General features: G+C 43.5%; 1 protein-coding gene across 7 annotated transcripts in view; it reads right to left on the minus strand.

Annotated features, from left to right (window-relative positions):
• LOC112559389 (ankyrin repeat and SAM domain-containing protein 1A-like) overlaps positions 1-20,729 on the minus strand; it is a 79,650-nt gene that overhangs the window by 43,801 nt on the left and 15,120 nt on the right. For all 7 annotated transcript variants that reach the window (XM_025230601.1, XM_025230600.1, XM_025230599.1 and 4 more), the window contains 8 exons: positions 20,561-20,662; positions 19,078-19,261; positions 17,799-17,908; positions 17,304-17,383; positions 16,426-16,810; positions 15,409-15,620; positions 14,444-14,639; positions 13,533-13,706 (listed from right to left, as the gene is read on the minus strand). In XM_025230601.1, the coding sequence (XP_025086386.1) occupies positions 13,533-13,706; positions 14,444-14,639; positions 15,409-15,620; positions 16,426-16,810; positions 17,304-17,383; positions 17,799-17,908; positions 19,078-19,261; positions 20,561-20,662 (1,443 nt within the window). The remainder of the gene's footprint in view (positions 1-13,532; positions 13,707-14,443; positions 14,640-15,408; positions 15,621-16,425; positions 16,811-17,303; positions 17,384-17,798; positions 17,909-19,077; positions 19,262-20,560; positions 20,663-20,729) is intronic.

Raw genomic sequence — 20,729 nt, forward strand, 5'->3', positions numbered from 1 at the left:
CACTTCTTACAGATTCACATTATCAGATTAAAATAATAACAAGAAACTCTTTGACAGAAGCATCCGCACGTCGTTAAAACGAATCTTAAAGTTAACGACTTTAAATTTGAATTTTATTCGCTGAGGACTGGGCAGGCAACAAAGCCATGCTCCACAAACAGGAAATAATAGGCAGTGAAGTTGAGGATACAGACCCAATAAATGTAAATGATTCACCAAGTCAAAGGCGCATCATCAGGAAGGTGGAGCTCTACCCACCCTTGTCAACGCCGCTGCTCCCCACGAGGTCCACTAACTGTGAAGCAGTGACTGGGGGGCAGGCACGGGAGGCTTTTAGTCACAGGACAGAGCACGCCTCAAACCTGCGACCGCCTGCTCTTCAGTCCAGCAACTAACCACTCGACTATGAATCCTCTCCGACTATTTTCCTTGACAATCACAATCTCCCTTTATCACCCTCGCCCATGATCATTCTTCTTTTTCAAAGAAAAAAAACTGTTAAGGGCTGACGAGGACAAGCTGTGTCGTTTTTGTATTATTTTTCTTATGTCATCAACAGGCTCATGAAGCGGTTTATGACGCATTATCGAAGCCAGTGAATTAGAAAAATCGCATTTTACTGCTCGCCGAGACTAACAGCGGATCACTTCGCAAGAGACCAAGAGTGAGTCTCGGCATACAGACAGACATCAGTCCATCAATACACGTCCATGGTGCAACTCTATCCGTAGTCATCAGTGGAGGGCGGAGAAAACTTGCCTCAAATGACATATAGTTAGAGGTCGCAACTCCCTGGCGAATGCACGTTTTATAAATCAAACTCCTCTTCACGCCCGAGCACAGCTCACGGCAGACTAAACACAACACGACCGGCACAGTTTCTCCTGACACCGGGCAATATTAATGAGTACACTGCACCTGAAATTTAATGCGTTTAGTAATTTGATTAAATCGGTTGGCAACATCAACAACAGAACATAATCATTCTTTACACAATGTTGAGTGTTATTTATGACTAATGTCAGAGAATAACCCTTGACAATTCTACATAAACTTTCCGTCCCCTTCTCAGCATGCTGCAATTTTAACAACAATCGTTTTAAATGCTGGGCATCTAACGATGGTGGCGACGATGCACTGAGCTTGAATAGCAATAAACACGTCAGTCTGACCCACATTTCAATCAACACATGCGAAACTATCTATTGTGCATTGTTCTTCGGTAAACAAAATTTACTTCCTGCAACACACACATATACGCATAAAGAACAAAAGGAAAGAGAGAAAGAACGTCGCCGTCACGTGTAAGACAAATTTGCGACACCTACTTTGCCCATACTTAGACTTATATTAAGACCAAACCGCTCTTTATAATTGTTGTCACAGACAAGGTATAACTCACTCCACCATACTAATTTCTACAACAAAAATTTCATTCCAGACCCAAGCCTTCAAAGCTCCATACAGACCCGATTCCTGGGCGTGTTACTAATTGAGTTCAATGTGGCATCAAAGATTTGACCTTTCTCTGGCGACGTTTGAAGTTGGTATCGCACGAAAGGAAGGGAATATTGCTCGAAATTGGGGAATTAATATCGAGCAACGAGCGAGCGCTTCTGGTCAACTTATCAGCCCTGTCGGCTTCCGCCAGAGGGCGTGAAGGTTTAGTTTTTATATATCTTAGCGCTGTTAACTGAGACAATACAATCGTACTAATTGCTCATGAGAAAAATGCCGACTAAATTTTGTTTACTGATGCAATATAAACAAGCAGATGTTTAGTTTTCAAAAGATCGCAGCACAAGAGAGGCTACCAGTTACAGACTCCTAAACATTGCAAACTTTGAATTTCTAAAGGTTAACATTTACATAGTGGTACGTTTGCAGTGAAACGAAGGAGCGCAAGACTAAACATAATAATAAACACTAATGAGCTAGTGATGTCCATCTCCTATAATACAACATGGGTGCATGTTGATGTAGAAGAATGTAAAAAGTACGTTTTTCTTTATCAACAGTTTTTTAATTCCAAAAGACGCGAAAACGTACAAAAAAAGTGTTACCGAATACTGTTGCAAACCAAAATGTTCCCCTTGTCAGCCCGAATCGCCCAATGAACCCGGTTATTTGAGTGGGTGGTGGTGGTGGTGGGAATCACTGGTGTTTGTTTAACCCCTTCAACATCACGACCGAGCGGTCTAGCAAAACGTTTTCTGTTTGCACAAAGACTGACTAGCGAGACACCAGTCCACTCCGCCAATATGTGTGCATGGAGATAAGTAATGTAGGAGAAAAGTGCCGGGGTCAGCAAATCCTCAATGCCGACCTTACGGCCGCCTTAGTCAGCAGCCAGCAGGGGGTCAATACTTGCCGCAGCTCCCCAAGATCAAGGCGTCTGTCCGCACTTACTGAACGGTATCTGCACTTGACAAGCATACTGTACACATATTGCATCCCCCCAGACCAGCACCAACCAGGAGGGCTGTGGCGGGCAGCCCACCAGACATTTCCCGCCCCTCACCCAGGAAGCAGCGATTAATGCAACACGCTTCAACTCACGCGCCTTCTGGGATGGAGCTAACTGCTTCTGGATCAATCGCCAAAAACAAGAGACTTGCTTCAAATAAAAAGAAAACACTGCTTCTTCATCTCCTCTCCTTAAATAAATCAGTCAATAAAATATGGCGACTCCCTTTTCTGACAGTACTAAGGGCCAAAAATACTAGCAGTTCCTCCACCATTTCCAGGGTTTCTACTTGCTACTGCAAGTACAGCTACAACTACTCGGAAACCCGACCTTATTGATGCTAATACAACTCTTCAGTTTGGTCTGGCAAAGAACAAGACCAGGTCTTGCCAACATGTCTGGTGAACATTCCTGATATATTATTCTCCACCTAAAGGTGAGGAGGTTTACCGTGCCAAGTGGTCAACATAAAGTCACCGACGACTGGGGATGACAGGTGCAATGGCCGCGCAATCTCTGTAGGCCTGATATGCTGCAATCAATACCACTCGGGACAATCGATATCATCAACCTGTACACTCTTCAACCCCCTCCCTCAGCAATTTTTATTTTTTTACCTTGGCTTCTGCATGAACTACCGTCACAATAAAGTAAGGAGGGGGAGGCTCAGTGCCTAAACCGCCAGCCTATGAAAGGACCGGGTTATGCGAAATGAAAGAAGAAAATTGCATCCCTTTACACATCCCCTCGCTTTATAACTGGGCGCTGATTGGTAGGCGATCGACTGCATATTGGGGAATGGGGAGGGAGGAAAAGGGAGGGGCTCTATGGAGATTAGCAGCACACTAAGTGTGGTTCAGGTATCGCACCCGTATATTGAGTCCAGCGCCAGAAGAAAGGCAGAGCCGTGCTGGGTGGTCGATACCCGCGGTGCGACAAGCGAACGGGAGTTTTACGACTCGCCTTCACGGACTTGACGAGGTGATCAGGGGTCAAGTGCACAGCCAACGTTTATACGCCACATGACCCGCAGGTTAGCAGTCAGTTAAAATGACCAACAATAAGCATCTATTTTCGCGAAATAAATGAACACTATACGGCCATCACATAGCTCATTTCACACCTGAAAATAATATAAGGTGCACTACAGGCGTTTCACTGTCAACGCCACGATTACTCGCGATTTCAAACGGAATAAAACTGAAACATCTTCTGGGGGCAGTAATCAGGAAGCAGATGTAAGATTACATCTAGGGCTAGCTCTGAATCGAAATCGATGCTGTAATTGAAAACACGCACAGCCTACAATGTGGACTGGTAATGTAGGCATCACTGTCTAGTGTACGGTCCTTCGCCATAGAGGGCTTTCTGTGGCTGTAGGTACTGAGCGGCGATAACACAAGTACAGAACTCGGGAAGTAACTAGCTAGCTACGGCCCCACAATTTTTTTTTTAAATACCTACTTGCCAGAGTACCAACACGTCTGACGGTTCAGCTACACAAATAGTTAAAATCAACAGTCAAAAGTTAGCAAGTTGCCTCGCACGCAATGAACAATAAACGCGCACTGAACAAGCGACAAATACCTTTTGTTAATTATATGAAATTCTATGCAGTACATAAGGAAGCAGTTTGCATCTTTAGAAATTGACACAACTTGGTATGTTCCCACTACATAATTATGTCCAATCAAAAAATGTCTATCGGGCTAAAGGACAAAATTCTGTAGGTACAACCATACAAAAGAGAAAAATTGGAACTGAGGGTAAAAACACTGATGTGCATCATAAGAAATGGTTTGTTTCAACAATAAACACGCAAACAACACCTTTTTCTATTGAAAAGATCGCAAAAAGCTAGGAGAAGCTGCGCCTAAGGAAGCAGAAAAACTGAATTTGCTCGAGGCAAGAGCTCTCCAGGTAGAAAAAGATGTTCAAGCATGGCGTCATCTTAACTAGGTCACTGGGTCGTGCAAATCGTTTGCTCCAGATGTCGACTACTCTAAGTCTTTGTGATAATTGAAAAGAGGATTTAAATACTGATATTTGCTCCCCGTAATAATTATGGTCAGAGATCACACGCACACAAAGCTGAAAATAAACCGATATGACGCAGCTCTTGCCAGTGTGTGTCTATCAATAGCAAGCTGCTCCCGAAGCAGCCCATCTCCGTCGGTTGACAGCCTATTGCAAAGCCACATAACCTGATGACAAAGCACATGGCTGTTGGCTCAGCCGCGGTCTGTCCTCGGGGAGGAGGGAGTTGATCCTCCGAGACTGGCAACCGACGGAAAGAGCAATCAGTAAGGCGTAGGCACAGGAGCCGGCGACAACAACGGCAATCAGTCAAAACGTTTACACCGTCGAAGGAGACTCCCAGACCTCAGACAGGGGCATAACCCAGGCGATGTACCTACAGCAATTGTCGAAACAAAAAAACACTTGCTGTTTTGGGGATGAACTAACCTCGCTTGTGTCGACGCAACCTTTTTAAAAAAAAAATTCGTTTATTACACAGCAGCACAGTACACATGAAGGATAATGTCACAGCTTGTGCACATAAATCGGGATCAGAACCTTAGGGCAGGGTTTTGCCCTGTAACTGCTAAGAGGAACACACTAAGAAATCTACCGAATTCCTACAGTTTCAACAACAACCAAAGTTCACTTCAAGTCCAGGAATTTTGCTGTTTAGTCTCTGCTGGTTCACCTGCTACACGAAATCTGGGGGCGCTAGTTCAAAGTTTATTCGTGATCGGTAAACTCTTCCTGTCCACCTAGCGGCCTACCTTATTTCTCAGGGGAGGTAAAAAATATGAGGCAGAAGAGAGGTTCTACCTTACATATGCCGTGTCCTTGGCACAGTGAACCATATACATTCCAATGGCCCTAGGGCCCTTATTTTCACCTCTACAACTCGGCTTCCTCCCAGTCTCTTTCGTGTTCCATCTAAACAAACTGCATAACAAAGTCGATAGAGCACGGCATACGCTGGTTTAGCAACTAGATGTTTCATACAGCCATCCTTCCTTCTTCACACCAAATGCATCTACATCACACAACTGTCCTGGGCGTGGTTCAACCAGTCGTTCCTCTGTCAATTATCTGAGTAAACACTGTTACAAATAAAACGCCCAGGCTATCAGAATGTGTGTCACTTCCTTGTCCAGCAAACCGTACTTCGTTCACTTTGGGAATACAAATAAGTTCAAAACTCTCTCACTCACACACGTACACACACACACACCTCTTTTTCCTAATTATCTTTCAATTGCTCTGCTGAGCTATGAAAGCAGCGAGCATAACATGAATTTCTGCTCCACTTGTTCCATTCCCTTTCCATCTGGCTACAGGCTGTGAAGTTTGTTTGCTGGACGCTGCACGCGCTGTACTACCAACAAGGGCGATGCGCCACTGCTGCGTCATTAGCTTCCGCTTGCAAATGGCCTCTTGACCTCACCCAGTGCCCAGCTATCGGCACCAGCGTACAGTGCTCTGTTAAACGTTCACACTACACGTCTGGGGGTCATGGTCGACAATACCATCGGAAATCCCTGTGTATCACGAGCAGGAACTTGCTCTGGCTGGTTCCGGTGTCATCATGGAATGCCATCACATGCATTATTCGTCCGCCTGGACGTCTGTCCGCCGCTTGCATAACACAGTCTTACAGCTGTTCTTGGTCACCACACCGGGTGTGTCTTTTATATTTATGTATATACACATGTGTGCGTGCGCACGAACGCAGGCACTCACATACACAAACGCCCTCTCCCCATATACAACACAACAAAAACTTGTCCCTTTCTGGCCCTTTCATTTTGAGAGGACGCTACCATCGGGAGGTGTTGTGTAACATTGTTATCCCCGCAAACTGATATTGCAAGCACCTTTCCGGCAGAAAAGGATCTTTAAAAACAAAGCAATCATCACACGAAGGTAACCAATGGGATAAGGCACAACATTTAGTAACTGTGAATGTATGTATGAAAACAAATGGTTTACCAGATAAGTTGTCTCGTTATCTCCATGTCTTTCTGTTCGACGCTCTTTTCATCAGCGGACACAACAACAATCCAGCACTGTATCTTCAAATATGCCTCCCACCGGCTGTGCAGCACAGTGACGCACGCCTTCAGGTGAGAGAGAGAGCTGCCTGTCTCAAACACGAAGACCCTCTCCTATGGCGGAGCCGTTGTGACGTTATCTTAGAAACCTGAATCGTGCGGTTGATGACTCAGCCGACGATGCCACCACCTCTGTTTCCAACAGTCACCCAGCCGTCACAAGATCAAGCATAAGAAAATGCACCAGCCTGGTCTGCCTCACAGGCTTCAACAATTTAAAATTTAAAAAACAAAATTCACTATCGCCAATCTAACAAGATATGCAAGAAAATAAGTCCACGCGCGTTTCAAATACTTCGGTCGAAATGTCTTTGTATAAAGAGCTTCGTGCTAGGAATACAGCTATGTCCGATAAGTCGTCTTGTGAAGGCTGTAACTATCAGGCTGCTGGAAAATCCCAGCTGCACGAGAGCCGAGGAGTCAATAGAGTTGCACGCCCTCAGCGCTCACTGTGGCATTATCGTGTTTCGCCCCATTTGGTTAGCCGGAGGGGCGAAGTTGATATCAATACCGCGCCGGTAAGCCCCAAGCCCCAAATTCGTCTCTATACCAGTGATGCAGCTACACCTCCCTATATGGTGCACTCCAAGTTGCTAACTTATCTGATGGGAAATTTTAAAGGTACCACCCGGGGAACAAAGTCGATAAACATAGCTATGTTAATTTATCTATCATCTGCAACACCCTTTCACGTAAAAAGAGAGAGGGGGGAGAAATGAAGGGTCTGATGTGCAAAGCAGATTTGAGAGTCTAGGTGGCATTTCAGCGAAGTGATGATAGACGGGAGGATCGCCTGCGCCCTGGTAGGGGCTGGAGCTAGGGATGGGGGTAGTGAACGCACGAGCGGCAAGATGGTGGTGTAGATGGATGGTTTGACAGGAGCCGCACAGTAGCTCTTATCAAGCTTCTGCTAACGGGAGAGGGATGGGAGTTAAGAAACTTTTCGCACGCTTTATTTCATCTTTTTATTCCCTCACTGTAGGAGCGGACGTACAAGGATGCAAGTCGTCCACAAAGATAACGCCATCAGCAGCAGCGACAACCGTGCTCAGGTTCCCGTCGAGTACCCGACTGACGTACATAGCATCGTTATCGTACGCGGCACCTGCTCACAGACCTCTTCCTGTCACTTTGATCTACCCCCTCGGGTTTGACTGCTGACTCGGCGAAAAAACTAGCTGACCAGCACCCAGTGCTCTTTCTCGTGCCGCCATGTTAGTAGTTTTAGCGAACGTTGCTTAATGGTTCGTGATGAATGTTGCAGATGAGTTCATGTCAAAGGTAGCAAAGGTCAGCGATGGTCTGGTGTTCAGTCTGCGTTTGTTCGCAGAATTTTCTCCCATACTTGACTGTTCGTAAATGCCCGCACTTGCGGGTGCACTTATAAAGTCTCAGCTACTCAACCAAGCAACCAACCGGCCGCCACACCTTGTGCCAAGCTTTGCAGTGGTAAGGTTCTGTACAAACAGTCGCAACAAGTGACTATATATATACATGTATACTCTTTGCTTAGCTTGGACATATGTTTACAGTCCGTTATTCTCTCTCTCACACACACACAGAGGACAGCTCTTAAAGCAATGACTCAATGGCCCTTGTGGCCCTTGGTCATGAAGACCGGTGCCTGACCTGTGTGTGGTCACGTGTTCAGCTGTACGTGATGCTGCACGCCAGCCCTGAAAACCTGTCATCGTCTCACTTCTCTGCTTGCGGTCAGGCTGTCGTCGTCAGCTCAAGAAGCCCGCAGTGCAAGATGGATCTCGGCTTTCACTAAGAAATGCCACTTTCAAAATTATGACCGACTGCCAGTTCGTTTTCCCCACCTCCTCTCTCTAACTGGATGTTCTACGACTCGAAACGCGTTTGCTGTGGTGACGGAAGTGCGTGAGTAACGCTCATCTCCGACAGCCTCGCTGCCTCTCGTTGGCTGCCGTCAAGAGAATGATGTTCGCAGTGGTTCTAGTTGTTGAGGGAGGGACAATGTTTTATGTAAAACCTCCCCACAAAAATAAACCTTTCGCGCACATCTCTCTCTCTCACACACACACCTTTCCTTTCATCTCAGCTGGCAGCAAACTGTGAGTTTGGCGTTACCACACATCCATAAATATCTATACGATGAAACACTCCGATCATAAACTTAATAACCCGTCCTCTGAAGCTGTGATCATTCCAAGTCACGTGCATAAACACACACGCGGCAACCATTTCGTGGGACACACAAACACAAAGAGCGCAACGTTTCACCTCCCTCCGTCAGGAAGCTGTAAGTTAATCTCAACTGCAACCTGTTCTCCCCCCTACCCCCACACTCACTCACTCCGAACGTTCGTGCTAATCGATACATTGCCCGGCCAACCATCATCCCTCCACCCAAATGCTAGCATGGCATCGAATGTTAGTCCTTCCCTTGCTGCTGACGTTTGGCGGCAGTCCCTAGCAACATGCTAGCTGCTACTCTCAGGGGGGATGAATATTTGACCCCGGCTGTTATCGCACTTTCAAAAATAGGTGGCAATACTGGCCGCAGTACAGTCCGCTTTATGATATTGTAATTCGAGTTCTGGCACTGGCGCGAGACAAGGCCCAAAAACTAATCAGCCATCACTCCGGAACGGCGTCACACCACACCGCCAGTTGAAGTTCTTGTTCTTCTTTTGTTGTTGTTTTTGTTGTTGTTTGTTGTTGTTTACACACACACGTCAGCATCAATTTGTTCATTGCCGTGCTGCATCGCGTCCTCCATTGATTTACTGCTGACACGGTGTCTACCTATGGCCACGTGGTGCATCGCGCGCACCGTTCTGTCTATTTTTAGGCCATTAATTTTTGTCAGAAGAGGGGGAAACGGGCCGCCAACTTCGTTTAAAAATGAGCTCTTCCTTTATCGTCTGTCGCTAGGAAGCTTTCAAGCGAACATTATTGCATTCGTGAGGAAGGGCATAGGGGGATACGGCAAGAGATGCGTGAAGGGCTGTAACTTGTGTAAAACGATATTTATTTATTATGTGAAGTGGAAGGCATAGCTACAGGTTCACTGGCTCATTTTTACCTGGATTGTATGATCTACGCCTTTTGTTTTTTTCCCAACAGGCTCAGCGGTTTACCTCCACAGAGATTGTTAATGTCGGTGCCGTGGGTTTTTTTTCCCCCACAAGCTCAGCGGTTTACCTCCACAGGGTTCATACTGTCGGCGCCGTGAGTTTTTGCCACAGGCTCAGCAGTTCACTGTTACACGGGTCGGAGCCGTGTTTTGAAAGGTTCAAACGCACGATCTGTGTTTCCTGCACGCTACCGAGAATACACCTTAAAAATAAAAACAACAAAACAAAGTGGCAAAATGTGGAGAGATAGGAACAGGAAAAGAAGTGCTAAGGAAGGAAAGACAAAGTAAGGAGGGAGAGAGTAAGGGAACGCGGAAGACAGCACGTGAGAGTGAGAGAGCGCACTGTGCAGAAGACGCTAGGAATGGGAATTCCCGCCTCCCGCAGTCTCGGCCGGCATTACGGAGATGAGCAAGGGCGGAACGCCTTCTGTGTTGAATAACGAGTCTCCCCCTTCCACGGCCTCACCAACTGCGCTACACAAGTACAACAGAATGCCGTCAACAAACCGCTGATAATCCAAAGACAACTGGCAAGCAACCCGTATGAACACTGTATGTGTGACAAGGTATTTACCAATTAAAAAAAAATGTCCCACGACCTAAACGTACGCACAATCATGAGCAGACAGCGTGCGGCAGACAATAACGGTCACTATGCTTCCCTCCCGTGCTTGTTGTACACCGTGCTATACATCAACAGCAACTGGTACTCACCACCCGGAACTCACTTCATCGATTCCTGGCGATCAACCCGGGGCTCGTAAGTGTCGGGCGCCCCGCGAATACAAGCCACACAGAATCTCTTCTGTCCGACGATTATCTCCGCCAAAACGTCAGCACACTTCAGTTCTTTGCTTTCAATTTTGGGTTTTCTTTTCTTGTTTTAATTTGCCAGCAAAACTCAGGCATACGACGGGGAAGTGGGGCTCCGACCGCCGTAAACTTGGAGGTGTGCGTGCACCGTGGCGGCTGCGATGGAGCGCGCGCGCTGGCTAAACCTGGCGGCATGCGTGCTCACGCCTTCTGACGGCGGCGGCGGCAGCTTCGCGCTACGCGCACGCCACTCGTTGGTGCGCCGTGATGGTGGTGCTGATGGGAAAGACGGATGAGGATGTTGGGGATGTATGCACCCAGTGAGTTTAATACCGGGTACAACCGCAGCGCAGGCGACATGTAAGTTAGACGAAGCGGGTAACTTTTAAAGGCCGTGAAAAAGTCTATAACTAAAGGCGTGCTGTGGCCTGCGCATGCATGTGCGAGCAGAAATTAAACCGTGGTGTTACCACTCAGAATATCGAATGCTAGTACATTGATTTACGTAGGTAACCACCAGAACGAAAAAAAAAATCAGGAACACAAGCATTCACCATACGAGGTTTTTCTGAAAAGTAACGGGATTATTTCAATTCCAAACAACTAAATGGTTTCCCCTTCAAAGTAATACCCCTTGAGTCTGGTGCACTCATCCTTCTCTGCCATGCTTCTATGTACTTCTAAAAAGGGATGCCCCTCAGGTCCGTCGATAATGGTCCTATTGATGGCCTCCACGCCTTCAAAAAGGGTCCCCTTGATGGGTCTATTGAGCTTGGGGAAAAGAAAAGTCACAGAGAGCAAGATCAGGTGAATAGGGAGGTTGTTCCAGTACGGCGATGTTCTTGGCCAGGAACTGCCGGAAGCTCAGGGCGTTGTGAGCAGGTGTATTGTCGTGATTTGTCGCGCACTGAGTGAAGCAAACGCCGGGGAATCTCTTTGCAGGCTTGCTGATTAACCAAGCAATTATTTTAGATGATATCACAAATTGCATATTCCTCCTCTTCCGCTCACGCTGCACACCCAGTCATGTCACTTTTCAGATAGACCTCGGTTTTGACAAAGATTTACTTTTTGCGAACACAACATGCAGACTCTCTCTCTCTCAGATTGAGGAAACACAAAATAACCGAGTGTTAAAACGGCAGCCTCAACCGAAGTAACTAGAAACAACAACAAAAAAGTGCAGATGATACAGGGAAATGGACTCCTCAGGTTGGCTCCTGGCATCCTCACTATCCTCAGAATCTCGAAAATTCGCCTTTCTCGAGGTATATCTTTCGAACCCCTCACCTCATAAGCGACAAAAAGAAAACTTATCCTTTTATCACCCGTTATCACTACTCGTCCTATTTTCGAAGGGAGAAAGAGAGACAAGCACTAACTGGCGTTGGAGCTCCCCGCTGATTGGCTGGCTGGCTGCCTGACGGCATTCATAACCGTCTGCAAGCGTTTCTGTTGTTGGTGTGTGTGTGTGTTGGTTTTTTTTGTTTTGTTTTTGTTTTTTCACGGAAAATTGTGTTGGTAAAATAAAACGAAAGGCTCCATAGCCTTGGGCCATAGTTATGAAGTAGATGTAACCTCACTTAGCTACGGACGTAAAGCGTTGGGCAGTATTGTAACTAGAGCTAGGGAACAGAGCTAGGTAATGCGTACGGTCCACAGCAATGGTTACATGAGGCTGAAAGAGGTGAAAAATATTTTAAAGAAGTCATTGATGTTACTCTGGTTTGTAACCACTGTCTCTCGCATAAAGTTCTTGGCTTTGAAGCTGAAGGGTGATGATTCCAGACCCGCTCGGGCTCACACCTATCACCACCACAACCCTCTCATCCAGCAGAAGTGGGCAGAGAGCCTCCCCCGGCCCCCAAACACCTGATCTTGGACATGAGTCAGATGTGTGAAAACTTCAATACCTGTACTTTGGTCATGAGTCATTACCACAGAGAGATAACAAACACAACCAGCGTGATTTTCAAGTCTTCGAAATAAAGATCAAACGAACGAACAAAAAACAGACACAAAAAGAAAGGAGGAAACCCAGAGCACGGAGGTATGCATCGGGTAGACAACACGCCGATGGTAAGAAAGATGAGCGTCCCTGCATTATCTGTACCTGTACCGTGTGCCGTCTGACTCCCTATCGGCTAGTTATCAAACTCTACCTGCCGGCAGCAGACATTTTTCCTCCATTCTACCTGTCCGCCACTCCACCAATCTACATTTTCTTTCTCCCTCTACATTCCAAATGCATCAGCGGATAGTTACTTGCGATCCATCCCCCACCCACCCCCAACCTCGTTCCAACCTGGGCTCTGTGACCAGTATTCAGGTAGGTCCGTCTAACTGAACATGATTCCACCATTTTGTATGCCAATATGTATTTAACACCACATATAAAACTGCATCAAAATAACCACGGTTTTTCTGAAAGTTTCAAATGACAATAACCAATGATAATGCACATAAAAAAAAGACATTAAGCAAGCGAGAGTAATAGAATAATAATAATTATTATTATTCAAATAATTTATGGGACTTGAAAATAACTGTAACCAGAGATTATGAGATTGCATGAATGAAAAAAAAAAGCTAGCCGCTATGCAAAAAATGTCAGACCTGAAAAATGAACGCACACTAAAAAGAAAAGGAATGAGACACTGAATGTGGGAATCAACTCCGAACACAATGTTATATTCAGCCTATGAGAAAAGCGACCATAATTTTTGTATTCTGTTGATTCTGGGAGTAAAATGATTTCACATACCAACTCAGTCCCACAAAATCAGCCTATCTCATATATTTAAAAAGTAGCATGACGATGGTGTGTATTTCGGGCTGGGAGGAGGATTTTAAATAAATGTTCAATGTTCAGAAAAGAGTAATAAAAATACAAACAATGTGCATTTTCCCAAGTTTTCAGCCTCAGCTACTCTTCCACAGCTACCCATATTCATCAGTACGCACACAAACTTTCTCTCTCTCTCTCTGCAGTTCGGACACAAAGCTCCAATCCTCCTACCCGCAAAAACGTTGCTCTGCCAGTCTAGGGGCTCGTTGCCTGCACTCATTGATCGCCGCATCTGTACACGCTCTACCTCCATCTCCAGGGTCACATCCTCCGCACTGCCCTCCGAACTTTTCTGCGTTTTCTTCTCCATCTTCACACCCTTACTTTTATCTTCTTTTATAGACTCTTCACACAAAAAAATTATGCAATCAATTACTTCAGATTAACGTCTTATTAACAGCAAGAAAAAAAACTATAAAATTTTAAAACTGAAATAATGACCACCAATAGAGATGTTGATGCAATGGCGTGCACTCTATGAATAAACTGCACACCATGAATCTTCCCTTCAGAACATTTAACAAAGCAGCCTGTAAGTTGCAACACAAGGTAGAGATGTCACAACAGGAAAAGGAAGAACAGTTCAAGTACTCTCTATTTCCTTAATCCACGAAACACAGCAACAACAGGACAATGGTCTACATATTGCTACACAAGGGTTTGTGTCTATCATTTATTACATTTTCCCAGTAATTCTACCAATAGTCACAAGTATCAAACTCTAGATTGGTGTAGCAGGTCCACTTCCAACAGAAAACTATCCATCATAATTCAATAAGATAAGCAGTTACTTGGTAAATATTATGGCAGTCATTTATGTTTGATGGAAACTGTTAACTCGACTTAAGCTTTAGTATCTGAATCTGAAATCACATAAGCTTTGGACTTTTTGACATGATCAATGGTAGGCAAAACCTTCAGATGATAAATACAAACAGGACAGAAAGATTGAGATGCTTCAAATGCCAAATATAATTTCACGACTTGGATCTTTTTTTTTTTTTTTTTGAAATAATCATCTGGTGCTTCGCTGTGAATGAATCATACATTCTGAGGTTTTTTTCTACTGTATGTTCATTCACCTTGTAATAATTCACAGTCTGTGTGGCTGGACACCTGGTCAGCTTTAACCTGTGAGTCTCCCTGCTTTGAACTGGTCTCAGGCTCTGAAGGCTGGGATGCCTGTGCGATCTTCTCTCCCCCAGATTCTGATGTGGAGGAAGTTGTCAACAGATTGGCATCCGTGATTGTCTCCATATTCTTAGACTTCCGCTTGTCCTGTTATATGCAAATAAAACCTAAAGCCAATGTAAGAAAGCTAAATTAAAGGATAAAAAAGCTGTTCCTGAATGCACTGTCATTATTTCTGATTGCCAAAAGTGGATTGTGTTATCGGTTTATGAGTTCAAGTCATGTGAGATATGTTTGTAAGAATCAGTCTTCAATTAAATGAGAAGCCCAGTTATATAATGAAGTTTTATATGATATGCTTAAAATATTTATGATGCAATGTTTTTTCCTACTCCATGCTTCACACTACTTTAAAAAAATAAAGCCATATATTGACAAAGCATGCAGAAGCTGATGCCCTTGAATGAGAATTCTGGATTTAAATTTTTCATTATTAGCATAGAATTACAGATTCATACACCAAAATAATCTGCTACACAGTCTAGTTTAGCAGGGCTGATCCTTTCATTTGTCTCTCTTGTATAAAGCAAATACTGCACAAATACAACAATGATGCAACCAAGATTTACAAATATTTTATTAACATGTTTACAAATATTTTATTAACCATATCATACAACACTGAATAATTGCACTATAAGTTCTATGATGCACACACCTAGGAGTCTTGTGTTCACAGATCAAGCACTATCATTCCACTCAGAAAACTCCTCTCACTCTTATTTTCAGTCTCGATTCTCTCCCCTGTCCCATCTCTCTCCCTCTCTCATGCGCGCGCACACACACACAAATGGATTACACAGATGTCAAACTATGGGCAAAAGCAATAAGCAGCTGTGGTGAATAGCATTAATACCTGTGGATTTATCTTGAGGTGGATACCATGCATTGCTGTGCTTGGTGAAGGTGGGGGACAGTCTGGTGTTGGGGGTTGGGGATAGTTGGTGGGAGAAAGAGGTAGATCAGGCAGATCATTGTCAGTGCCAGCACTACAAGACCCAGAACTATCTCTTTTCTTGCTTCCATCCAGTTGCAGAGATTTTGGTTTCCCATGCTTGCCTTCAATATCTGATGAGAAGTTGTAGTACATTGCAAATAATATTTTTTCCATTTATTAAAAAGGACTAGTTTTTTTAACATTTTAGCAAAGAGAAGAAAAACAATGATTTCTAAATTTATCATTAAACAAAGTGCCTAGGTTGTAAAAAATATCTTTCTTGAAGCCAATGTAAGATGTATAAAAGAAATATAAAGGACAATTGATCAGAATGTTGGATTAAGTCAAAAATGAATCATCAAAACATGGAAAACATCTGAAATCTTGCAATTTTTCTTCACTACAATGATCTTTATTAATGCATGACATCTGCATGTTGACTTGCTGTCTTTATATAATGGTTCACACTGGTGCACCTGTATGACTGCACGTCTGTGCATGCAAGAATTTAAACCTATGTGCTTATGTTCAAAGCATACATGCATCCCCATTCCACACCCATCTACATCCCCAGGTGTCTGTGTGCAGCTGGTCATGCATCCATGCATATTTGTGCAGATGCACTTTTATGGTGGCACTGGATTAAATAATAATGTTCAATTTATTTACATTAAGCCCAGCTTCTTCTAAACAGAGCATTAACATGGCATTGGATAGGGTGGTTTAAGACTAGAAATATTAAAACAAAAAAAAAAATTGTACTTCTCAACTTTCATTAAACTGACATTAACCAGACAATTCTCCTTAGATTAGTAACCAGGGAAACAATTTCGAATTAAAACTTTATCCTAAATGTGAATCTAACAAAGTGTTATTATAACTGTTACATCAAGCATGTCATGAGGTAGTTGGTGATACATTACTGACCAGACATACCTTCTTCTGCAGCTATTCCATCCCCATGGCAATCAGTTCTTTCGATACACTTTTCTGCACCCAATTCTTCAGCACTTGCACTATTCAGCGATGGGCTCTCATGCTCACTACAGTTTGCCTTTATCACAGATACGCTTGTATTGGTGTCATCTTCTTTTGACATTCCTATTGTAAAAGTAGATGAAGTTCTGTCGAATTCAACATTCACATACTCAGTTCGAGTCTGTTCAGTCACACATGGCATGGGGTCTGGCAAAGTTTCTTCCACTTGTTCCATGCTATTTGACTGGCCTTGGGCGCAGCTGGTAGAAGCACCATCACTATTCTGGGTAGCTTCTGTTCTACGCACACTGGGTGTTTTTCTGGGTGGTTTCTTTGGTTGCTCCTGAGCAAAGCACAACAATTATTGTTTCATTCTCTAAGCCCTTTAGCATACAAGACTCTGAGCAAAGCAGTCAACTAAATTGGTTCCTGTACAAAATTCTCTATCACATTCATTCTTGTTCTCTACCCTTCTCTCTTCAAAATCATTTTCATTTTTACTGTTGTGGGTTATACGGAAATTTTATTAAATGCATTCAATGAATTTAACACTTTACAGTGTCATTCAAAACACCTTTCACAACTGAAGCATTGTTTCAGTATGCCCAGAGAGACAAGAATAAATGAAGGGTGGGAGTAGGGAGTGATAATGAAAGAGGGGACTTCCCAAAAAATGTGTGTATGACCTGGAAAATAAATTACATAAATCCACATTATTACTTATTATACTATATGTCTTAATAAACTGAAAATACTTTTACTTCAGAATAGAAAGGAACAGAGGGTATATAGTTTTTCTATTTACATAAATATAGCATGATGATTATTTAATATACCCTATTTCCCGACATAGGGCTGGCTTCTCTCGATCTTGATTGGCTCCTTGCAGATGCCTCTACTATCAGATGGCCTGAACCTGTAAAATCATGACAAGAAGAGAGCAAGTGTGCAAGCACACATGAACACGTATGATCTGAATGTGTAGGCAGGTTTATGCATGCATAAGAGTTTGTGCACACAACCCAAATTGCGTTAGCAAGAACTTTAGCTTTAAAGATTATGTAGTTATTACGACTATTATTGAGGGTCAAGGCAAAGGTTTTTGAAGATAAATATTCTCAAGTTACTACGCTTTGTACAAGAAACCTCCAGAAGTCTGAGGGATCAAGCCCTAGCACTACCATTAAGTTCAACTAACAATGACTTATAAGCTGGAAAGAAAAGATCTTTACCTTGAAGGCCACAAACTTCAGGCAATCATGATAATGCACTATGCCAGTAAGGTGCAGCAACAAGCAAAGAAGCCCACAGCTACATACTAGCTGACTCACCTATTTCAAGGGGCATAGATTCTCGCTTTGAGAAATCCACTGGCCGAAGAGATATTCTTGGTGGAAGTGGTGGTGGTGATAACTGCTCTCCTTGAGTATGGGTACTGGCACTATAACAGAATGTTATTCAAGGCTATTTGAGTAGATTTGACTTTTGAGCTATCTAGATCCACAGCAAAGGCTATCATTAACATAATGATGGTGACCAGTAATGCTGATTTTGATAGATAACATACTGCTCACCCAGGCCCGTTCTTAGCCCCCGCGGGGCCCAAGGCAAAGGGCATGTGCGGGGCCCTCACGCCACGATCACACGGTTTTAGTTGGGATCTAAAGTCACTTTTTTCCTCAGGGATGTCTCGTCTTTTATCATTGACAGCACGCTGCATACACATTACAACATAAGCCTACGATTAATTTAGTTGTAACGTTCGTCAATAGCGCGGGGCCCTAGGCAGATGCCTCGTCCGCCTGCCCCTAAGCACGGCCCTGTGCTCACCAATGACCTGCAAGCAGGCTAAAGTAACTTTAAATTATCATTTTTTACTTTATTACTTTTCTTTTTTATTTACTTTACATGAGAAATCATTGAACGATCATGGTAGGAAACTGCCACATTTCTCTATAAGCAAAATTATTTCTCTAAAGACAGTGGTTACCATCTATAAAATTCTAGAGGTTTTCAAACCTTCATTTAAGATTATTGAGGTTTTCCAGTCCCTCTGTTAAAATTGTTAAGCAACTCTGAATTCATTATCAACGTTGCAAGATAAAAATACTAACTAGTCTATATGTTTTAACATTTTCTTGATTCCCTATCTTAAAAAATGCTTTATCAGTATCATGTTTTATACATGTATACCTGTCATTAACACTTTTATTGCAAAATGTCTTTCACAATTAAACTTTTGACCTAAACTTCTACATTTTTAGCCCCTCATTGCCAGGTTATTTATATTTTCAGACTCCCTCAGCAAAGGCAAATTCCAGCTCTCTTGTGTGACTTGTGAACATTTCTGTGGAACTGAAAACCCTGTAAAGAGTTACTGCCTTTAAAATCTATTTCCTCTTGAAGATAAAAAAATAACCATTTTGGGGGTCATAATTTTTTTTTGCTGTCTATAAAGCTTGAACCTCCTGAAGAAAAAAAAACGAGATACAATAGATGGACAATTTACGTTTCATAGCTGTATTATTAATAGCGCAAAGGGAAGAAGAATCTAAATTTTAGGTTTAAGATGAATTCAAAACTGCATTTGGTAAAGAAAAAAATCATCACCTGAGCATATCTGCAAGATGGGTCGTGTCTGGACTGACACCTGGATAAACAGTACGAGTTTTAGGTACAGGATGGAAAGTGCCAGACGACGTGACATCCTCCTGCACAGAATTGCCTGGACCTGGAATTCCATTCTCATCTTTCTCACCGTCAGAGTCTGGTGTCCGCTGACTGTTCACATGACCTGCAGACATGACAGTTTAAAATAGTCTAGATACTTGGGAGACATCATAGCATGCTGGCTGTTGCTACTGAAGGTTACTGGTTTGAGGCCTACAGCTGGAAAATTTCACTTCTCTGTTCACCCATCAGATGCTTAGCAGAAATGGGTGCCTAACTCCTCCAGGAAGGTAAAGGCAGGAAAATTATAAGGTATGACTGCTTTTCACATACTGTGCCTTTTGACATGGTGAACCACTTACATTCAACACCCTTACAGCCAAGATTCTTTACCTTAGTTACTTTTTACCTTAAGACTTAAATTTTTTTAAATCTCTAATATATCTGGGCTGCTGAGATAGATCGTCCCCAAATGTAAAACATTATGTCACAAAATTTATTTCTCCCAAACTACACTCACAGACAAAGCTCTTTCGGCTCTCAGCAGAAGCAGCAATGATGAGCCTGACCATCAACATCAAGAAGAAAGAGATAAGGCAGGTCAACAACAAGCAAGAAGCCCCACTCCAACTGCATGGGGAATGTTTTACTGAGTCTGACCCTTTCACCTACATTGGCAGCATAGTCAGCAAAGATGGAGGTGCAGATGAAGATGTAAGAAGCCGAATAAATAAAGCCAGGCTTGCATTCCACATCCTGCGACCTATCTGGAACTCCAAGGCTTTATCTTTACACACCAAGATCTGCATCTTTAACACAAATATAAAGTCAGTCCTTCTATATGGATCTGAGACATGGCGTGTGACAAACACCATCACCAACAAGATTCAGATCCTCAACATCAGGTGGCCAAAGATCTCTAATACAGACCTGTGGGAGAGAACCAACCAAAAACCTGCCAGCCAAGACATCAAGAAGCGGACGTGGGGCTGGATCGGTGACAACCTTGCGAAAGCCAGCCAACAATTTAACAAGACAAGCTCGAAGCTGGATACTACAGGGGAGGTGCAGGGTTAGGAGACCAAGACAGACATGGAGGAGATCGGTCCACAGCGAGGTGGAGTCAGCTGGCATAATATGATCCAAACTGGAAAAAGATAACCAGAACCGGATCCGATGGTGTGGTGTAGTTGCAGCCCTATGCTCCACTGGTAGTGAATAGGAGCAAGAAGAATAACTCTTATAGCTTCAACTGCTACATCTTCTTAAGCTTTGCATCGGTACCCTTCTCAGTGTCAAATAGTGTAACTTTTTCATGACAATGACAGCTAAAACTAGGCATATAAGGCATAAACTAACTGAAAACACTTTATGAACTTCACATGTGCTTGGAAATTTTGTAAAGCCATTTGCAGTGGCTCACCACTGATAATTTGCAGAGCATCCTTTGTCAGTCTAGAGTTGATGGACCTCAAAATGTCTTCTGCTGTCATTCCATTCTTTGCCTGAGCCCACACATCCACTCCTGCAAAATATTTTAGTTCCTGATAAATAGTGGTTCTTTTTTAGTGTTTGTTATAGCTGCTATTGAA

Source organism: Pomacea canaliculata, linkage group LG3, assembly GCF_003073045.1.
Source record: "Pomacea canaliculata isolate SZHN2017 linkage group LG3, ASM307304v1, whole genome shotgun sequence".
In the NCBI taxonomy this organism is placed as follows: Eukaryota; Metazoa; Mollusca; class Gastropoda; order Architaenioglossa; family Ampullariidae; genus Pomacea; species Pomacea canaliculata.